The sequence below is a fragment of the Magallana gigas genome, chromosome 4 (genome assembly GCF_963853765.1).
Source record: "Magallana gigas chromosome 4, xbMagGiga1.1, whole genome shotgun sequence".
Lineage (NCBI taxonomy): Eukaryota > Metazoa > Mollusca > Bivalvia > Ostreida > Ostreidae > Magallana > Magallana gigas.
The window spans coordinates 33943427-33963406 of NC_088856.1; the positions used below are offsets into that span (position 1 = coordinate 33943427).

Here is a 19980-nt window from a genome sequence, read left to right on the forward strand (position 1 = left end):
TAAATCCAGAAAATGCCAACAATGAAAAAGCTTTTTTTGGTTAGCCATCACCTTTCACACACACACACACACACACACACACACACACACACACACACACACACACACACACACATATATATATATATATATATATATATATATATATCCCAAAAAGTTCTTTTTTACAATCCTGTCTTATCGTATCGTGCTTTCATACTTCTCTAAAATGCGTTAATCCTATCCTATCGTGCGCTAATCCTATCAAGAGTATCGTTCAATTTTTACAATTTTTCCCGTTTATCCTATCGTTGTTTCTTGCCTTTTCATAAGCAATTCATTTTTTTCAATATTAAAAGTCGATCAGCGCGCCATATACGATAATTCATTGAACAAAAAATGTTAAATTCTATCACGCATTCTATCATGATACTTATTTCTTAATTATTTATATAAATTTTTAAGAACAATACATGTAAATCATATTTGTAAGCAGTTAAAATGATAATATTAATAACACTTTCAAAATTCTTAGGAACAAAGTCATTTTTTTACCTGTATATTGAATATATAAGACCATAAACATTGTGTGTATCTGCGTATAAAATAACTGGTATGTAATATAATTCAGTTTTAATGCATCATTTTTTTTTCAGAGAGAAAAGTAATTATAATGTATTTATTTAGAAAAATAGTTGTATTTTAATTTAACCGGCTATTTTTTGTATGTATGATTTGATCTCGGGCTAAAATGTTCTCGGCGATCAGTTAGTGTGTGCGGTAATGAAAATTATGTTTGCTTAACAAATCGTAAGTGGAAAGTATATATCTGTGTAGACATTTACTTCCTTTATATGTAATATAATTCGTTATTAATGCAACATTTTTTAAACAGAAAGAAATGTATATATAAATAAATTTTTACTGGTCATTTTTATACATTCTATAAATGATGCAACAATAATTTACAACTCGGACTTTGTAATAACAAGAAATTCCGCGTATATTTTGATTCTGACGTGTTCATTCTCAAATTCTGCCATTATCAGATTAATCGTAATGATCGTTTAACGCAATTATACGTTTATAAATAAACATTGCTTTTTTTTTTCCTTCCATGTATCAATCCTATTGTATCGTGCGTGTATACTTTTCTATCGTGCGTTAGACCTATCCTATTATCTTTAAAAAAAAATAACTCTGTGTGTGTGTGTGTGTGGGGGGGGGGGGGGTGATAGTTTTTTTTCTTACTTGGTCTAAGTAAACATCAAAGATCTATATACTTACAACAACATTTAGATAGAATGATGAAATATTACAATAAATTACATGTACTACCATAACTGTGCTAATATTTACTTGTTCTCTTTCTAATCTTTCTTTGAGAAGAGTAGCATTAAGATTTTCTACTTCTTTTTCGTATGAATCTTTTGTGGATTTATCTTCTTCAATTTTTTTTCTCAGCACTTCAACTTCAATTTCCAAACATTCCTGCAATTAAAAAAACGAACGCATCAAAACTAAAGGTTCATGACAGCCTAATCAAAATTATGATTCCTTGACTTTTGTGTTCTAGAAAATAGACCAGGTCAGTGGGTATAATATTATGGTTTTAATGTCATAAGTCCTACCATAAATCAAAATAAAATAAATAAATAAAATCATAAATGGAAAATCATCGCTGAAAAGACATTTAAACAATAAAATGCTTTCTTTGGTGATTCATGTCGGATATGAAGGCCAGGCCACATTGCAGAAAAAATACTTAACCCGCATTAGTGGGCTAGATAATTTTTTTTCTGCAGTGATCGCTACCTTCGCAACCCGCATGAATCATCATAGAAAGCATTTTTTTATATTTACATCTCTCTCGAAGCAAATTAATAAACTGATTGTTAAAAGTAAGCAAAATTGACTAAATTACTAATGATGCACATTTAATAATTTAGTACATTCGCTGTAGGTTTTGACCAATAACGGGGAATGTATATTTCAGTTCTGTCAGTCTCCCGTCAGTTTTATTCGCTGTAGACATCGACCAGTTGATATATGGGGCGTGTAGATTTCAGTCTGGCTGTTTCTATAAATCTATGAATTAATTATATGTTTCTGAGAAAAAGAGGGAATCATACTCAGTAGATGTAAATATAGTACATTAAAATAACTGAAACCTTCAATGTAAACAACATATCTGTGACCCAATGCTCAATAGAAATACCCCCGCTCTGATCTGTATATGCAAAACAAGCAAAGTCGTCATTTAACAGGTAGTTAACGTCAGATTTGTACAAAAAAAAACTATTCCAACGTATGGCATGCACAAATTTCCAAAACAATCGAAATATATAACACGATATATTTCGGATCAATGTCTGTTTTAGATAAATACTACAATGGTTTTTCACTGATAAACAAATGAAAAATTCACAAATTTTACGTCTATTTAAAAGTCTTTTAATCTTAAATTCCTATGACACTTCCTCATGCTTGATCTTTCTTAACTTAAACTTCTGACTGAACATTTCCCTGTTTCCCATTTCAATTTTGTGTTGATTACAAATCTGAATTTTACGAGACATTTACTCCAATTTATTTACATTATTTATTTACATTACCTGGTTCTTATACACCCCTGCGAATGTGTTCGGAATGTTTTCTTTATCGTTGCTAAGTATGTAATAAATCCAGAGGTGCTCGAATGAAAGTTCACGAGACTTCACCGAGATTTGTTCAGTTCCTGTGAAATTCTGAGCGGAAGTATAAGTGTTCGGATAATATTCTCAAAATACGTAAGTTCTGGTCATTTTTCATATCATATCCTACTTTGATTTATGTTAAAACATGAAAATCTGTTAAGATATATGTTTTATTTCATCCTTTAGAGGTTATTTAAACTAAACTATAATATTTAGAACAGAGTTATCGTTCGTGTTCAACCACTCTACACGTGGTTGAAAGTATAAACATTGGTTGCCTAATAAAATGATAGCCATGTTTGATGCTTTTGGCGTGCAATACCATGCTTTTTAAAAAAAAGAATGGGTGTCTGGTTTGCATAAAAACTTAGTATATCGAGCTATGTTCAAGGAATATTCTGCATAAAATATTATAGTCTGTTTTACAATTGATGCTATTACTAGTTCAGGCGCGGATCAAACATTAATCCTAAAAGGGGAACCGTTGCTAAGCATGTTAATTGTTGCAATAGCAGAAAAAAATTATAATTTCTATTTACATATTTATTTCTAGAACTCGTTTTATCCTCTAATTAATGAAGATAAAGTTTAAAATCAATAAAAGCCTAGATTTTACATTTGACTACAAGTACCTATAAATTCTAGGAAATAGACTATTATCACGAGGCACAATTTTTACTGCGGAACTGAAAGGGTCAAATAAAACCACATGGTCTAAATTTAAATGACAATAACATTCGCAGGGGTGTTATAATGAACATAGATTTAGAATATGACGAAAAGAATCGTCAAATATTAAACGAGAACCTTCTATTATTACAATAATGTACATAAGGTAATTACAAAGTAATTACAATTATGTTTTATTATTCCTTTCTGCGCTGCAAAATCTTCTGTGAACACACGCTATTTTAAAACTCTAAGTCACATGGCAATCACGTGGAGTAAGACGGAACTTTTATATATAACTTTATACTGGAACTTGAAACTCAAATATGTTATATTATTTGCACATTTTAAAAAAAAGGTTACCTGAGGGGTAAATTAGATGTTTTCTCTTAGTTATGTTTTCATAGACAAAGAATAAAAAAGCAGTAATTTTTTTACACGTTCTGTTGATATTTTAATGATAGACTGGCAATGCCTGCTGATATGCGCGAGTGATACATTTCTTACAATGTACGATAGACAGAGGTCCAGTCTATTTCAATGACGAAGAAATCAGAACTATATCGCACGTTATTATTTCACGTGTGTGCTCAAAACCCACTCCGCGAGTGCCGATGACACTCAGCAAAGGTCTTCTCGCTTCTCGAACTCAATATATAAAAATAAGGCTATTGTAAACAAACTGGGTTTTTCTTAAATATTTCATGCACATCTCCATTCGGAACTTCTCAGATAGTGACGTTCATTAGAACAGAACAAAGTTTGCGCCGTGTAGGTGTTGTCAAATTCATGGGCAGCGATTTCATAAAAATTACTTTGATTCGTTTTATTTTTTCAAGAAAAATTTTAAAAATGCATAAGTAAATAAAAATGAGATTGTTTAACCCTTTCAAATTAGCAATTACACAAACAAAAGCTGTTAATGCATGCTCTATTTTCTTCAGCACATAAATAATTTAGTGCAAAATTTTCGCAAAAGCGGCTATGATAACAAGGACTCGCTCGCTTCGCGAGCCGACTCAAAAATCATAATCAACACATCTGTTTTATTACCATGTTCATTTTTGAAAAAATGATTTCCATGTAATTTTTTACCCCAAGTCAAAATTCTTAGAGCTACTGAATAAGTATGAAATGCTATGATTCTAATTGGGATTCTTTGAATACATACCTGTGTGGAAGCATCCTCGGGTAGTATAGATTCAGATTTGTTCAAATCACGATCCAATTTTACATTGATTTTTTTTTTCAAAATTGAATCTTCACTACCTGATAATGCTTGCATATCAGTTTCAGCTTTTTTGGACAAACAGTTTTGTAGGAAAAGATTTTTGAAAAATACCAACAAATGTTCAATAATTCTTTGTATCTCCCTCTGAAAGAAGGTGTAGCCCTTCACTTCATCAAACTTGAATTCCCTTCACCAGTAATGCTTAAAGCAAAACTTGGTTGAAATTGGCACAGTGGTTCTGGAGAAGAAAGTTTACGGACAGAAGGATGGACACAGGCAGACAGACAGACAGATGAATGGACACAGGCAGACATACAGACAGACGGATGCTGGACAGAATGTGATAAAATAGCTCACTTAAGCTTTGAGCTCAGGTGAGCTAAAAAGGTTATGTTAAAATCAAAATTATTAAGCATACAATATTTAAACAAATTTCACATGATACCTTCTCTTTCTGATATTTTTCAGATTTTTCTTTGTATTCACTCATATCCTTGTCTAGCTGAATCATTTGGGTGTTCATCTCATTTCGAATCTGTAATTCAAAATCATAAACATGTATCTTAAAAATAATGGTTGAGAAAAAATGTTAGACAACCAGCATAATAAAATGCAAAACTCAAAGTAGGCTATTACATGTTACAAAAAAAAAATGATCATATGATAAACCCTAAAACATAGAGAACTGGCAAGACATAACCTGATATTACAGCATAATTCAAAAGCAGAATTCATTTATATAAAGAGCATGTCTACGAGAAAAGTATGCAAAATGTGGTGGGAGCAAGGATCATATTTTGTATGCAGGAGTGTTATTCTCCATATGCTTAGTTAATCTGTAGACCAGTAGAAGAGAACATTATTAGAGAAGTAATCCATTTTCACAATTTAACCAAAACAGACTGGCCCTAAACCATTCCCCTGGCCCTGAAGCCGTATTCAATTTTCGAATTTGGCAGAGGTTTCCTTGCTCATCATAAACATGTACTCTGTTTGTCTGTAGTATTAATATTCAACCGACATAGTATTTTAGAATATTTTTTGAAAATTGCATCAATCTTTACAGCTTGATCCAAAATTTTAGGCTCCTCTAGTAGGATAGAGTCATAATCAAATTTGTTTCCCCTCCTCCTTTAGGCATTCCACTCCAAATTTGATAATTCAAAATTATGATTCTGGATATGGATGTGTCAGATAACAGAGTCATCTGAATAAAGAGTCAAAGTTGCAATGATGCATTGATATTAAAAGGGGTGTAAATTTGAAGAAACTAGACCACAAGATATCCTGATTTCAAGGGATCAAATTTATGACCAAATTTTACAATATATTATAAGGAAATTCAAATGCTCTACGCCTATTAAATATACTATTATCATTTTCAACCATACATTTCAAAGAAGTGTAACATTGATTTCTAAAGTTCTCACAAAATAAACTTTGCTGCCAAGATGTTTTGATGAACTTTTTCAAAGCAATATTCTAGGACAATAAATCAAATCAGTACCTCTCTAAGTTCATCAAAAGACCGGTTGAGCTCTGTTTCTTTCTCTTTAGAGTTAGCTAAAGTCCTCTGCATTTCTTCATTCTTGATGATAAGTTCTGCTTTCTCAGAACGTAGACCATCCACTTCCAATAGAGTAGCATCAAACTTTTCTTGAAGCTCCTAATAAAATAAACAATTAGAGTAAATCAAAATATTACACCGTAACCCGAAAAATTAAATAATCTGATAAACAATTACAAAACGAACATTAGCTATTATGGTCCCACACCCAGGATGTTTTACATGTAACTAGATCTGTTACGTCTTTAAACTACTGTTTTTGTTTTCAAAATATACTTGGATTTACAGATGTTTTCCTTTGAACCCTTGAAAATGGCATGATTTTGGTCAAATTTTATTTTTCTATTTATATAGCTTACAATGTCTTAGTAAAGTATTTCTAATTATTCACAACTCTTCATTATGTAAAGAAGACTTGTGCCATGATTTTGTTTACATCGGTTTAATATACTGGTCAAACTTTTGTTTTTAAGCTGATTTTCCTATCTGATTATTTGTTAAGGTGGCTCGACACACCAATGCATTATTTGATGGATCGATGAAGAATTCTCTTTGAGAAATGATTATTCAAAAATGACACCTATATCGGCCTCTGATTATTTTATATGAATTTTTTTTGTATTTTTTTTATAGAAACCGGAAACATCGTTTTAGCTGCGAACAAGATATATTAGAGCTAAACAATTGTTATCAATTAATGCACAATACAATTATCTATAAATACATATCAAAAACGGCCAGATAAACTTTTAAATATTTTTGTAAAAAAAATATTTATGAAAATGAAAAAAAAGGATTGTAGATATTTTTTAAATCTATTGATAAAAAGTGCAGATAAACTGTTACTCGCATTTAACAATTGCTGTACAATCATATTTCAACAAAAAATTGAAACCAAATAGTGAAATTAAAGTATAAATGGAAAATTTTAAAATCGAACCGATCCCGATTGTAATTAAACAGATCCCGAACGAAATCACATAAAGTTAGAATGAATCAGAATTTTGCAAAAATTTCAGGTTGTTTAGCTGTAAAATGGTTTCGTCATTTACTAACTTTATAATTTATATCAATTACTTAGAAAAAAACTGCAGTTTATTTGTAAAATTTCAATTTTAAAATAATTCTGATCGGGATCAGTTTTTTTTCAATCGGGATCGGTTCAATTTGATAAATAGCAATTTTTCCAAAATTTCTCATTTTCATTTCAATTTCTTTGTAAAATGTCATTGTTTAGTAAATAGTTTATGTGACTATATGTTATTTTTAAAATTTTATCCATAGATTAAAAAGATATTAAAGAATTACAATTTTGATTTTCAGAAATATTTTTTTAATTAAAAAATTAAACACTTGACCAAACGATCTTTGGCATGAATTTATTTATAATTATATTACACATTAATTGACAACAAGTTTTAAGCTCTAATATATTCTGTTTGTCTGCAAAACAGTTTTTCCTATTTCACTGAAAAAATACAAAAAAATTCGTATAAAATAACTGAAAGCCGATATTGATCTCTGTTTTGTGGAATCATGTTTCAACAAAGATTCTCTATCGATCCATAAAATAAAATTTTGGTGTGTCGAGGAACCTTAAGAACATAAATAAACTGTTAAATCTGCACAACCTGTTCTTTCTCACAAGTTATTGCTTTTTGGATTTAAAACTTTCCCAGAATATTTTTAAAGATTTTTCCTATATATTCCTATGCAAAAATCCATCACCCCATTGTGGCCCCACCCTAACCCTGGGGACCATGTTTTGAACAAACTTGAATCTACACTATCTGAGAATGCTTCTAATCCAATTTGAGCTTTTCTGGTCTAATAGTTTTAGAGAAGAAGATTTATAAATATTTTCCCTAAATATTCCTTAGTAAAAATTCATCCCCCGACTGTGGCCCCACCCTACCCCCGGGGACCATGTTTTGAACAACCTTGAATGAATACTATCTGAGGTTGCTTCCACTCCAATTTAAGCTTTTCTGGTCTTAAAGTTTTTGAGAAAAAGATTTTTAAAGATTTTCTCAATACATTCTTATGTAAAAATCCATCCCCCCATTGTGGCCTCACCCTACCCCCAGGGACCATGATTTGAACAAACTTGAATCTACACTATCTGAGGATGCTTCCATACAAGTTACAGATTTTCTGGCCTTATAGTTTTTGAGAAGATTTTTTAAAAATACCAACAAATTTTCAAGAATTATCTCCCCTTGAAAGAGGATGTGGCCCTTCATTGAACAAACTTGAATCCCCTTTACCTAGTGATGCTTTGTGCCAAGTTTGGTTGAAATCTGCCTAGTGGTTCTTAAGGAAATCAAAGTACTGAAGGCCGGGCTCTCTCGGTGTCATTATGCATATTGTGTAGTAAAGACTGAAAATCTCTCTCTCTCTCTCTCTCTCTCTCTCTCTCTCTCTCTCTCTCTCTCTCTCTCTCATGCTTTTAATGTCGGCAAAGCGTCAAAGAGTGACCAAATGTTGTAAGCGGCTATAAACAAAAATATGTCTCTAGTAGAAAAAAAAATTAACAGTTGCTGCTTTGAATTTTGCAAGAAGCGTTATATATTTAATACCCATTTCTTCAACGCGCAGTAAAGTAGTTTTTGGAAATTCATGCGCATTGTATGTGTCCAAAATGCATAGTTTTATTTTTAAAGCACGTTATTGATAAGAAAACTAAAAAAGATAGACAATTCTCTCGAAAATAATAAAAAATAAAACAAAATGCCAACACTTTTGACAAAACTTGGCTCTCTGTGTAACTATTTAGAATAGCGGAAGCTTTTACTTTGACGCTGTTTGGTTTTTTGTTAACTGTGCTATTTATAGTAACATTGGCGAATTGTCTGAATGTTTTTATTCATTATATGGGTGCTTATAAAAACTTATAAAAATGCTTATTAGGGATAATAAGGTAAAATAAAATTTCTATAACAAAATTTAAGATACTATAATTATTAAAAAGTTATCTATTATTCATTAATTCAATACCCTCTTAGTGTATACCTTTTGCAAAATTCCTAACAACTGTTTTAATCAAAGTACTGAAGTACTGAAAGCCGGGCTCTTTTGGTGTGTCTTTATGCATATTGTGTAGTAAAGACTGAAAATATCTCTCTCTCTCTCTCTCTCTCTCTCTCTCTCTCTCTCTCTCTCTCTCTCTCTCTCATGCTTTTAATGTTGGCAAAGCATCAGAGAACGACCAAATTTTGTAAGCGGCTATAAACAAAAAATATGTCTGTCTAGTAGAAGTTAAGAAGTTCAACAGTTGCTGCCTTGAATTTTGCAACAAGCATTATATATTCAATCCCCGTTTCTTCATCGAGCAGCAAAGTAGTTCATGGAAATTCATGCGCATTGTATGTGTCCAAAATGCATAGTAATGTTTTAAAAACACGTTATTAATAAGAAAACTAAAAAAGATAGACAAAAATTCATTCGAAATTTAAAAAAAAAAGAAATAAAATGCCAACACTTTTGACAAAACGTGGCTCTTTGTGTAACTATTTGGTATAGCGGAAGCTTTACCTTGACGCTGTTTGGTTTTTTGTTTATTTGTGCTATTTATAGTAACATTGGCGATTTGTCTGCCTATAGCCAGGACTCTGGTTTCATCAGAGCCCGGCTAAAAATCAAAATTATAATTGATATGATGTAAATGGAAGTAGATTACAGCAGTCAACAAGACATGAGTCTATTACCAGTTTTGCCTTTAGCAGCTTTTCCGACTCAAGTACTTTTTCCTGAATCAATGACTGCAACTCCTTGGTCTTCAGCTCGTTTATCTCCTCCTTAATGAACAATTAAACAAAAAAGATGCTCTTTTAAAAACCATGACACAAAGAATAATTCAAACTAGTAAGTACAAACATGAATGTTCTAATAAGTAGATGAATCACACTATCTCTAGAGTATACAGTATAGAATTGTTTGATAATAAAAAAAAAATATAATGAAGAAATTGTCTTTAATAGAAATTATTACCTGTTGTGCTAAATTTTCTCTCACAACTGTAAGTTCACATTTAGTTTTTTCAATGACGTTTTCCAGTTCCTTTTTAGTTGTAACCAAACTTGACAGCTTAAAAGAAAAAGAAATTGCAACTGTAAATCAAACAAAAGGCCCATGGGCCCATCGCTCACCTGAGCAACCATAGACATACAGGTAATAAAATCCACTTAATGGAGTCATATACGAAATATCTGGACAATGTAGCATAATAGATCCTGTATCAAAAGATTTTGCCAATTTTTTCCCTCTATATTCTAAGATCTATTTTTTAACCATCCTTGATAATGGAGATTAGGCTTTGCATCTGAAGCTACCTCTATGATTCATTTATATTATAGTTTAATCAACTATGCAAATTTAAAATAGTACTATTATCTATTAAACATGTGACCTGTTCCAAAAAAACTTGAGCTTAACCTTATTATAAGATATATTCATCAGAGGGCACCTGCTCCAAAAACTTTAACCAGCTCTAAAAACCTTAACTTCCTCCAGCATCCGAAACCTATGGCTCAGATTCAGCATTTAAGCCTGTGTGGTGCATCGGTATCATGAGACACACCATCCATGCAAGTTTGGTGAAGTTAAGACCAGTAGTAACTTAGATATTGCTATCAAAAGACACCTGCAACAAAATCTTTAACCTGCTCCAAAAACCTTAACCTCCTCCAGCGTCTGAAATTTAGGATTCTGATTCAGCATCCAAATCTTCCAAGTCAGTCCATAAGTAGGTCCAGATGCATCATCCATGCAAGTTTAGTGAAGATAGGACAAGTAATAACTTAGATACAGGACCTGCAACAAAAACTTTAACCAGGTCCGGACATGACGCCAACGGTATAGCATAAGCTCCCCCTGATTTCGTCTCAGTGAGCTAAAAACTGCTGATGTAATGAGCCATCTAAAAATAATTTCTTACAGAATTGAGTTGTAATTCCTGTTCAGCTGTTTTTTGCTTCATCTCGCTGTTATACTTTTTTAGATTAGTAACCTGTTCCCATAAGTCCTTTGCTTCAGTAGATATTTTCTCAAATTCCAATGCCTGAAAACAAATAACTCACACTGTTATACATGTATCATGACTAATGAAATATGATTTTGAACAAGATGTAATTATAATCAGGGCAATTATAAAGTCTCCCAAATGAAGCAAGGCAATGATTGGGGGATGGAATGACCAAAATGGGTCATACTTTACATATTAAGAAAAATTAATGCTTGATTTCTTTTTTCTGGAAATTCAAAATGTTCCCCCATGGGTAATTTAATATATATTAAGTGAACCTGCATGACCAGGGAAAAGAAATATATATGGTTTAAGGTGGCGATGTCAACTGTTTTCAAGGTATTTGGGCACTTCCTGTTTAAAGAGGGTCAGAATCCTCCTCGGGGCTCATTATCTACTTATCATTTAATGCCCCTTGACACAAGGAACAAGAATATATATGGTTTAGGGGTCTCAACCCTTTTAGAAATCTTCTTTTTAAGGTTGGACCCCCCCCCCCCCCCCCGACATGGAACTTAGGAACTTATGACCTACATACTATTTGATATGCCATCATACAAAAACAATAATATATATGTTTAAGGGGTCAGGATCCCATCCTTGGTCATTTCTAATTCCTGAGGGATGTGGGTGACCCCAGGGGCCTGAATTAATATACCATAAATTATCGAAATTTTAGAAGGGAACACGACCTTAACTTTGATATTTGTCAACGACACATGATATTGAAATTGATACAGAATCATAATGCCCTTCTACATGTATATAATGCTTTTCAAAATAAATTTCATTTCTGAGAGACAAAAAAATATATTAAACTTTGAGATTCTAGCCCCTTAAAATCCCTGATAATGTAACAATTGAGAAAACTTTTAGGTTTATAGGTAAATAACTGCAAGATTAACAATTTTTCCTTCCACATGTTCAACTTATAACAAAATATTCCTTTGCAAAGATTTATGAATCAAAGATTTTAGAACCCTCTTGGTCCCTAATGTATGGAACCAGCCACTTTTCTTGATATGCAATGAAAAATTCTTTGATTTTAAAAGACTATTTTCTTCCATCTCTATATTAGCTACAGGTCTGTAGCTCCCAGTCTGAAAAAATTTTGAAGGATGACCTGGGAGCTACAGTGCCATTTATTGTGTCATAGTGACTTTTTCCCGTACAACAAATATATTGAATAGCTTTTATTAATAGAAAATTGATTTTTAAATCATATTGTGTGACCACCTCAACAATTGATTCCAATCAACTTACCTAAGCAAGTCGATTGAAAATCTTATGAAAAATCGTGGGTTAAAAATTACTGCATTTTTTTGCTCAATGACATGTAAAGTGATACATGTATGAAAGATGAAATATCAGTATATATCAAAATAAAGATATTGAAAAACTCCTCTTTGCCTCTAATTTGAGGAATTTCTAGCCTCTTAAATTACACAACGCATGAGAATATTTTTTATTATATATGGATAAATAAGTAAGATTAACATATTGCTACTTTTACATATCACAAAATATATCTTAACAAGAGGCCCATGGGCCACATCGCTCACCTGAGGAACAATAGGTATGATAAAATCAGCTTAATGGAGTCATAATACAAACTATCTGGACAATGTACAATAATACATGTTGATCCTGTATAAATTAAATCCATTTTTCCCCTGGATATTCTTATGTTTATAATCATTAGTCCCTTTTCTAACAGGATGATTTTATAGTCATATCATATGTTGAGTATTGCAGTTCTCAAAAAGATCCTTAACAATTGTTTATATATAGGATATAAACGTACATAAACTCTGAACCTTCTTGTGAGGCCTAGTATTGTCCTGGAGCCAAAGTCTTAACAATTATAAAGAATCATCTGGCTGATTAGTTTCTGAGAAGAAGATTTTTAAAGATTTACCATATATATTCCTTTGTTAAACTTTGACCCCCCCATTGTGGCCCCACCCTACCCCCGGGGATCATGATTTTCACAACTATGAATTTACACTAACTGAGGATGCTTCCACACAAGTTTCAGCTTTCCTGGCTGATTAGTTTCTGAGAAGAAGATTTTTAAAGATTTACTTTATTTATTCCTATGTTAAACTTCGACACCCCATTGTGGTCCCACCCTACCCCCGGGGATCATGATTTTCACAACTATGAATTTACACTAACTGAGGATGCTTCCACACAAGTTTCAGCTTTCCTGGTCTTATGGTTCATGAGAAGAAGATTTTCAAAGATTTACTCTGTATATTCCTATGTAAAACGTCGACACCCCATTGTGGCCCCACCCTACCCCCGGGGGTCATGATTTTCACAAATTAGAATCTACACTACCTGATGATGCTTCCACACAAGTTTCAGCTTTCCTGGTCTTATGGTTCATGAGAAGAAGATTTTCAAAGATTTACTCTGTATATTCCTATGTAAAACGTCGACACCCCATTGTGGCCCCACCCTACCCCCGGGGGTCATGATTTTTACAAATTAGAATCTACACTACCTGATGATGCTTCCACACAAGTTTCAGCTTTCCTGGTCTTATGGTTCATGAGAAGAAGATTTTTGAAAATTTCTCGAAAATTTTCATAAATTCCTAATTATCTCCCTTTGCAAAAGGGCGTGATCCTTAATTTTCACAAATTTAATTCCCCTTAGGCTAAGGATGCTTTGTGCAAAGTGTGGTTGAAATTGGCCCAGTGGTTCTTGAGAAGATGTTGAAAATGTGAAAAGTTTACAGACAGACGGACAGGCGGACAGACGGACGGACAGACAGACAGACGGACGACAGACAAAATGTGATCAGAATAGCTCACTTGAGCTTTCAGCTCAGGTGAGCTAATAAAACGCTATGAGGAGAGACAATAGAACCCTTCAAGCTGTAGCCTGAGGGGTGATCCCAATTTTCTTCATATCAAATGAAAAGTAATCAGATATTAAACACATTTTGATCAACAAGTGTTTACCAAATGGTTACCATTCTTGAGCTATCTAAAAAAGAATGTTTTAGGGGCTGACCCATTTTCTTCTTACTGGGGCCATTTAACGATTACCCGGTATTTCATGGTTGAGTATTGCTAAGACTATCATCTAAGCATATTCTTTTCTATGTTCCGTCACAAAATATTTGTCCATTATGAGATATAAGTGATGAGAGTTTTGGACTTCTAGCCCCTTAAAACCCCTAATGATGTAACACAGAAAAAGAAGATGAGGGAACAAGATAGAGCAAATGCCCATTTGGTTTTGTCGTAAAAAACAATTTCAAATTAATTTTCTTCCAACCAAATATACTAGATAATGTTATATTACAAGTTTAAAAAAGCTCGATTTCTAACTATATTCAGTTTTGAATATTTTAACAAACGATAAAAAAAACAAACAAAAAATAAAAAAAAAAACTTGGTGGTATCGAACTCACAACCTAAAAACCCTAGCTCTATAATGTTACCTCATGTCTGGTGCTCTAACCACTGAGCAATTTCAGTCACAACAACCATCATTGTTAAATGCTAAATGCAACTTCAACCACGAATTGACGGACTTGTAAAATTTCTCTAAAACCTTCAATTGTTGGGATACAAAATGTCCCCCTCATCCAAGCATTCCCCCGGATGTGATGGATGAGGGGCATTCTTGGAAGACAGCCTGAGGCTGAGGAGTATCAAGTAGCATTATTTCCTGGCTATTATGCTCGGGATCGCCCTTCAAAAAAAGCTAAAAACCTACCTGGAAGTGACATCACATACCGTATAAATAGTGCTTCCATTGTGATAAACACTCATAATTTTAAAGCAGATTTATTGTCAAATATGTATTTTTATTTGAGGTGGGATAAACAATTCTCAAAACCCATACAGGGAGGGAACCTTGATACTCCTCAGCCTCAGGCTGTCTTCCAAGAATGCCCCTCATCCATCACATCCGGGGGAATGCTTGGATGAGGGGGACATTCTTTTCATCCAGCCTTCGGCATATCGGAGTATCAAGTAGCATCTTCAAAGTATTTGACAATAAATAAAAATCCTTCCAAGTAGAGAAGATTCTCAATCAATGATTTAAATAAACATCACTACATTTTAATAATTCAACTTTGGTTTCATCATGTGGAAACACAAAATTGCTTTATCATCTTAGCCACAAAACACATCAAATGTACCCATTATTTTCCTCACCAATTTCTATAATAATTGTCCATATTGTGGCTGCATGATTAATGTTTTCTCAGAAAATAATGTTTTAAAACCATTCTGCTTCATTTCTCTGTGATATACCGTAATAAAATACATTGTTTGTAAAATCCAAACTATCTAATTTTCTGTCTGTAAGATGTTAATAGAAAGAAGAATGAATTGCATTCATTGAAATGTCAGATTTTACTGTCTGATATATAGGGTACATTATAATACACATATAATACAGCTATAATGTAATTAAATGTATGATCTTCTAGCTTCCAATGTAATGTAGAAAACAAATGTTTTCTTCCTTGAATATAAAGTACCGGTATTATATTCATGCATGATTAAGTTTTGCAACATAACTAAGGTACAATGACCCTCTGATCAGAAAAATATTTACTCTTCATTATTACTTATATGTCAATCATTCTTTTATAAACTAAAATCATATTTATATATACATGTATATCCTATTTTGTCTAGCTTGTATAGCTATATATTAGGATCAGTTAAGTTTTCTTTGAAACTTAGATATTATCAGTAAAAGCAATAGTATTCACTTGTGTACAGAAGGATGTCAGGTATAATCTTGTCTGATGTCTTTCAACCTTAATTGAAAATTCTTAAATCAATATCTATGACTTTCCTGGTATGTGGTATTTATTCAAAAATCAAAATGCTAATCTTTCATAACACATCCATTTTGATATATTAATACACTGTACAACCAAACTCTGCATGAATTAATTAGTTTTAAGAAAACTAATTTCAAAACTTGCTATCTTTTCTAAATTTGATAATTATATCTTCAATTTGAAATAGGTTAATATAAATGACCTATGTTAAGATTTTAACCTCTAGCTAGGTACTGTTTTCTCTTAAAGAATATGGAATTCATATTTCATTTTCCATAAATCTAATATATGTATCATTATAAACAATCTATTATTTACATATACATGTATATTCATGGAGTATATATAACTTTTCCCTATAAAGTGGGAACATTGTATGACATTAATTTTTTGTGTATTAACAATTTATGACAAGATATGAAATCTAATATTAAGTTCTTTGTAATGTCATTTTTTGGTCGTCAATATATCTATATTTATGTAATCACAATAAGACCAACAATTGAGAACTGTAAACAGGACTATTTTTGCCCCATGTTATTTTCTTAGATTGTAAACATTTTTGTCCCAATTAAAACCTGCCCAGACAAAGCTTTGTTTATAGAGAGACAAGGTAGGGGATTGTAATTCGCCTAGTCTTCATCAATACACCCACTGGCAAAGAGACAAAAAATAAAACAGGAACAAATGTGTTCCCTGTAATCGTTCTTGGAATTTATGAATGATCAGATATGTTATATCTATGGTAACATTATTTACATATATGCCAGCAGCTAAATATGAGTAAACATTTCTTCAATATTAAATATTGTACTATAATATCTTTGTCCATATGATCGAGTGATATGATTAAACACAATCACTATCTTGAAATAACTTATTATAATCAAATTTCATATTAAATGAAATAAGCGAAAGTATAAATCCTGTTAATTCATATATTCAATCAATATGACACAATTAGAAAATACAGAAAAAGAACTTTCTCAATCTTTTGCAAAAGAAATTCAATCATCTTTAATATTAAAAAGTTTTTCCCATCATTTTAATTTTCTGTTGCAGCTACTACATAGCCTTGTGTTCACACAATGTCTTAACACATATATCTGTAAAGTTAATATTTTCTAATCTATTCTGATTCAAATTCTGAATAATATGTACCAGAAACGTTCTAAAATCTGTTTTAAATTTGTAGTATCATATATACTAAACACCATTAGCAAGTAAATACATGCAACATTTGTCTTTTCATGAAGACTTCAGTTCTGATGATAAGTTCTGAAGAGATAATCAATAATTATTCACATATACTGGAAACCATTCCAATGCATCAACTAATACATATATGGTAAGTATATAATAAATGTATGAAAATCAGTTTGTTCTTTGCTTTTTCTCAATATGAACATTGTAAACATGGTGCTAGCTAGTGTATCGTAATGAGAAGCAAAATAAATTCCTGTTCATTAGTGAAATTTCTTGTTTGGTCTTCTATGACACCAAATAATATTACTGATATCATCATCTGTACTTATTTCAACCATGTGCAAACTGATGCCTTAAATACTTCTTTTTTATCATGATCAATAAACCAACATTAATTTCATGTAATGTATTGCATCAGCCTGTTCCGATGTTCTAAATTGACATCTTCTTTCACCTACATGATTTAGTACAGTTGTATTATTAACTTGACTGTTATTTTGTTCAAACTTCAGACCTTTGGTCATTTTACTATGAGCATTACATTTTGTAAATTGTGGGTCGTAAACCAATTATCTCCAGTATCAGTCAGCAGTTAAGAGAAATTCCATCTCTTGTCTCATTTATATCCCTGATATTGAGATCAATAAAACCATAAGAAAAATCTGAACACAGCGTGTTCTAATTGTACTGTACTATTTAATATATACACAGCGTGTATATTATTCAACTTGCGGTGTAAAATCTTTTATATAGTCCAAGTTCTGAACACAACGTGTTTTATAAACTTACTATCAACCAATACACAACGTGTACTGTAAAACTTGCGGTAAAATATATTCACGACAAAATTCTGAACACAGCGTGTTCTTATCGTGCATTCAACAAATACACAACGTGTATTGTACAACTTGAGTTGTAAAACCACATGAACCATGTGTAAAACGAAATGCACGGATTATCAATCCTTTCAAACCAAGACTTCGTCATTGGTAGATTTAATTCGTTTTCAAAGGCTTTACAAACCTTGCAACTAAGACCACGTCTTAGAAAATTTATTAACACCGCAATAACCATATAACCGACAAGGGCTCATGTCCCGATGTCGCCAGAAAAAATATGAGTGTTTATCACAATGGAAGCACTATTTATACGGTATGTGATGTCACTTCCAGGTAGGTTTTTAGCTTTTTTTGAAGGGCGATCCCGAGCATAATAGCCAGGAAATAATGCTACTTGATACTCCGATATGCCGAAGGCTGGATGAAAAGAATGACATTTTTAAAGTATAGTGGGTCATCTCTACATGTTTTTATTGATTGAAATCGGTTAGATTTCCTTTAAACCACATATAGACTGACAAAAATATGGAACCCAGACCCACTCAAGAAAAGGCATTGGAGTTCTAAAAATGACACTATTTGGAGGTTTTGACACGCATACGCCAGTTTAAATCAACCTATTCTAAATATCTAACATATATATATATATATATTGAGGAAAGACTAAATAGCCAAAATGGCCCCTAATTTGAGGCGCAATTCCCTTTCTCCTGATATCAAATGAAATTTAAAGTTTTTTGATACTAAACACATTTTGTTCAAGAAAATTTAAAATCCCTAATGACAAAACATGAAAAAAATTTTTATAATGTTACAGTATTGTTGAATAACTGTAAGATAAACATGTTTGCTTCTATAACATATCAAACTATTTTTGACTAAAACTATATTTCAAACTCAAAGTAATGGAAGAGAGACTTTTGGCTTCTAATTTGAGGGGCCATTTTCTTTCTCTTCTTATGAAATGATACTTAACACAATTTGTTCAAGAAGTGTTTAGAAATGTATTACCATTCTTGAACTATCTTTAAAAAACGTTTTAGGGGCCAACCCTCTATCTCCTTATCAGGACATTTTAGCAAAATTCTGATGGTTGAATACTATTTAGAAGATCATTCTAAAGCATCTATATCGTCTATATTACTTTTAATAATATTGGTCCTTTTAGAGATTAAAACGATCAAAGTTTTAGTCTTCTATCCACCTAAAAACCACTAATGATATAACACTTGAGAAAACTTTTTTTTTAATTGTTTATGAACATTCAGGACGCAATACAACAAATATTTCAAAAAATCAAAATTGTAAAATTTTGAATATTAAGATTTTAAAAAAAATCTTAAACTTCCTTTTTGGAGAACCCGATGTGGCAGACGTGAATCATTTAACTTATGCGCACCCTTCTAAAGGTAGATCTATCATCGCTGAAAATTTCAAGTTTCTGTCTTTAACCATTCTCTAAATAATTGCTGGACAAAATGAGGAAAAAGTTGATAAAGGGAAGTATGTCATATGCGAAAGAAACCGTTTTTGAGATATTTGGTTTTGAAAAATTTTGTGTAAGAAAACAAAGAAGCAAAACAATAGGACAATAGAAACCTAACAAAAATAATCTTATCCGTTGGAAATGGAAAATCTTAACAAGACACAATTTTGTTGCGAGCAAGGAGGAGGTCTTCCGTTCGATTTTAGAAGTTGATATACATGTATGACCTTGATTTTGCTATTTAACAGCTAAACATGATTTGGAAAAGGAAGAAATAGATCTTTATTCTAAGGGCCAGAAACTATTTTGTTTTAGGTGTAAGAGCTTTGGTTGGAAACATTAAGACACCTCTTGGCCCATAATTTGTGGGGCCAGCCCCTAAATCTTGATATCAAATGAAAGCTTTCATAATTCTAAACACACTTTGTTCAACAAGTGTTAAGATTTGGACTTCCAGCCCCT

The 19980-nt window shown here is 32.0% G+C and overlaps 1 protein-coding gene across 4 annotated transcripts in view; it reads right to left on the reverse strand.

Annotated features, from left to right (window-relative positions):
- LOC105317406 (early endosome antigen 1) overlaps positions 1 to 19980 on the reverse strand; it is a 108875-nt gene that overhangs the window by 31675 nt on the left and 57220 nt on the right. For all 4 annotated transcript variants that reach the window (XM_034451183.2, XM_034451182.2, XM_034451184.2 and 1 more), the window contains exons 22-27: positions 11079 to 11201; positions 10133 to 10228; positions 9850 to 9939; positions 6083 to 6241; positions 5021 to 5110; positions 1339 to 1470 (exon numbers count right to left, since the gene is read on the reverse strand). In XM_034451183.2, the coding sequence (XP_034307074.2) occupies positions 1339 to 1470; positions 5021 to 5110; positions 6083 to 6241; positions 9850 to 9939; positions 10133 to 10228; positions 11079 to 11201 (690 nt within the window). The remainder of the gene's footprint in view (positions 1 to 1338; positions 1471 to 5020; positions 5111 to 6082; positions 6242 to 9849; positions 9940 to 10132; positions 10229 to 11078; positions 11202 to 19980) is intronic.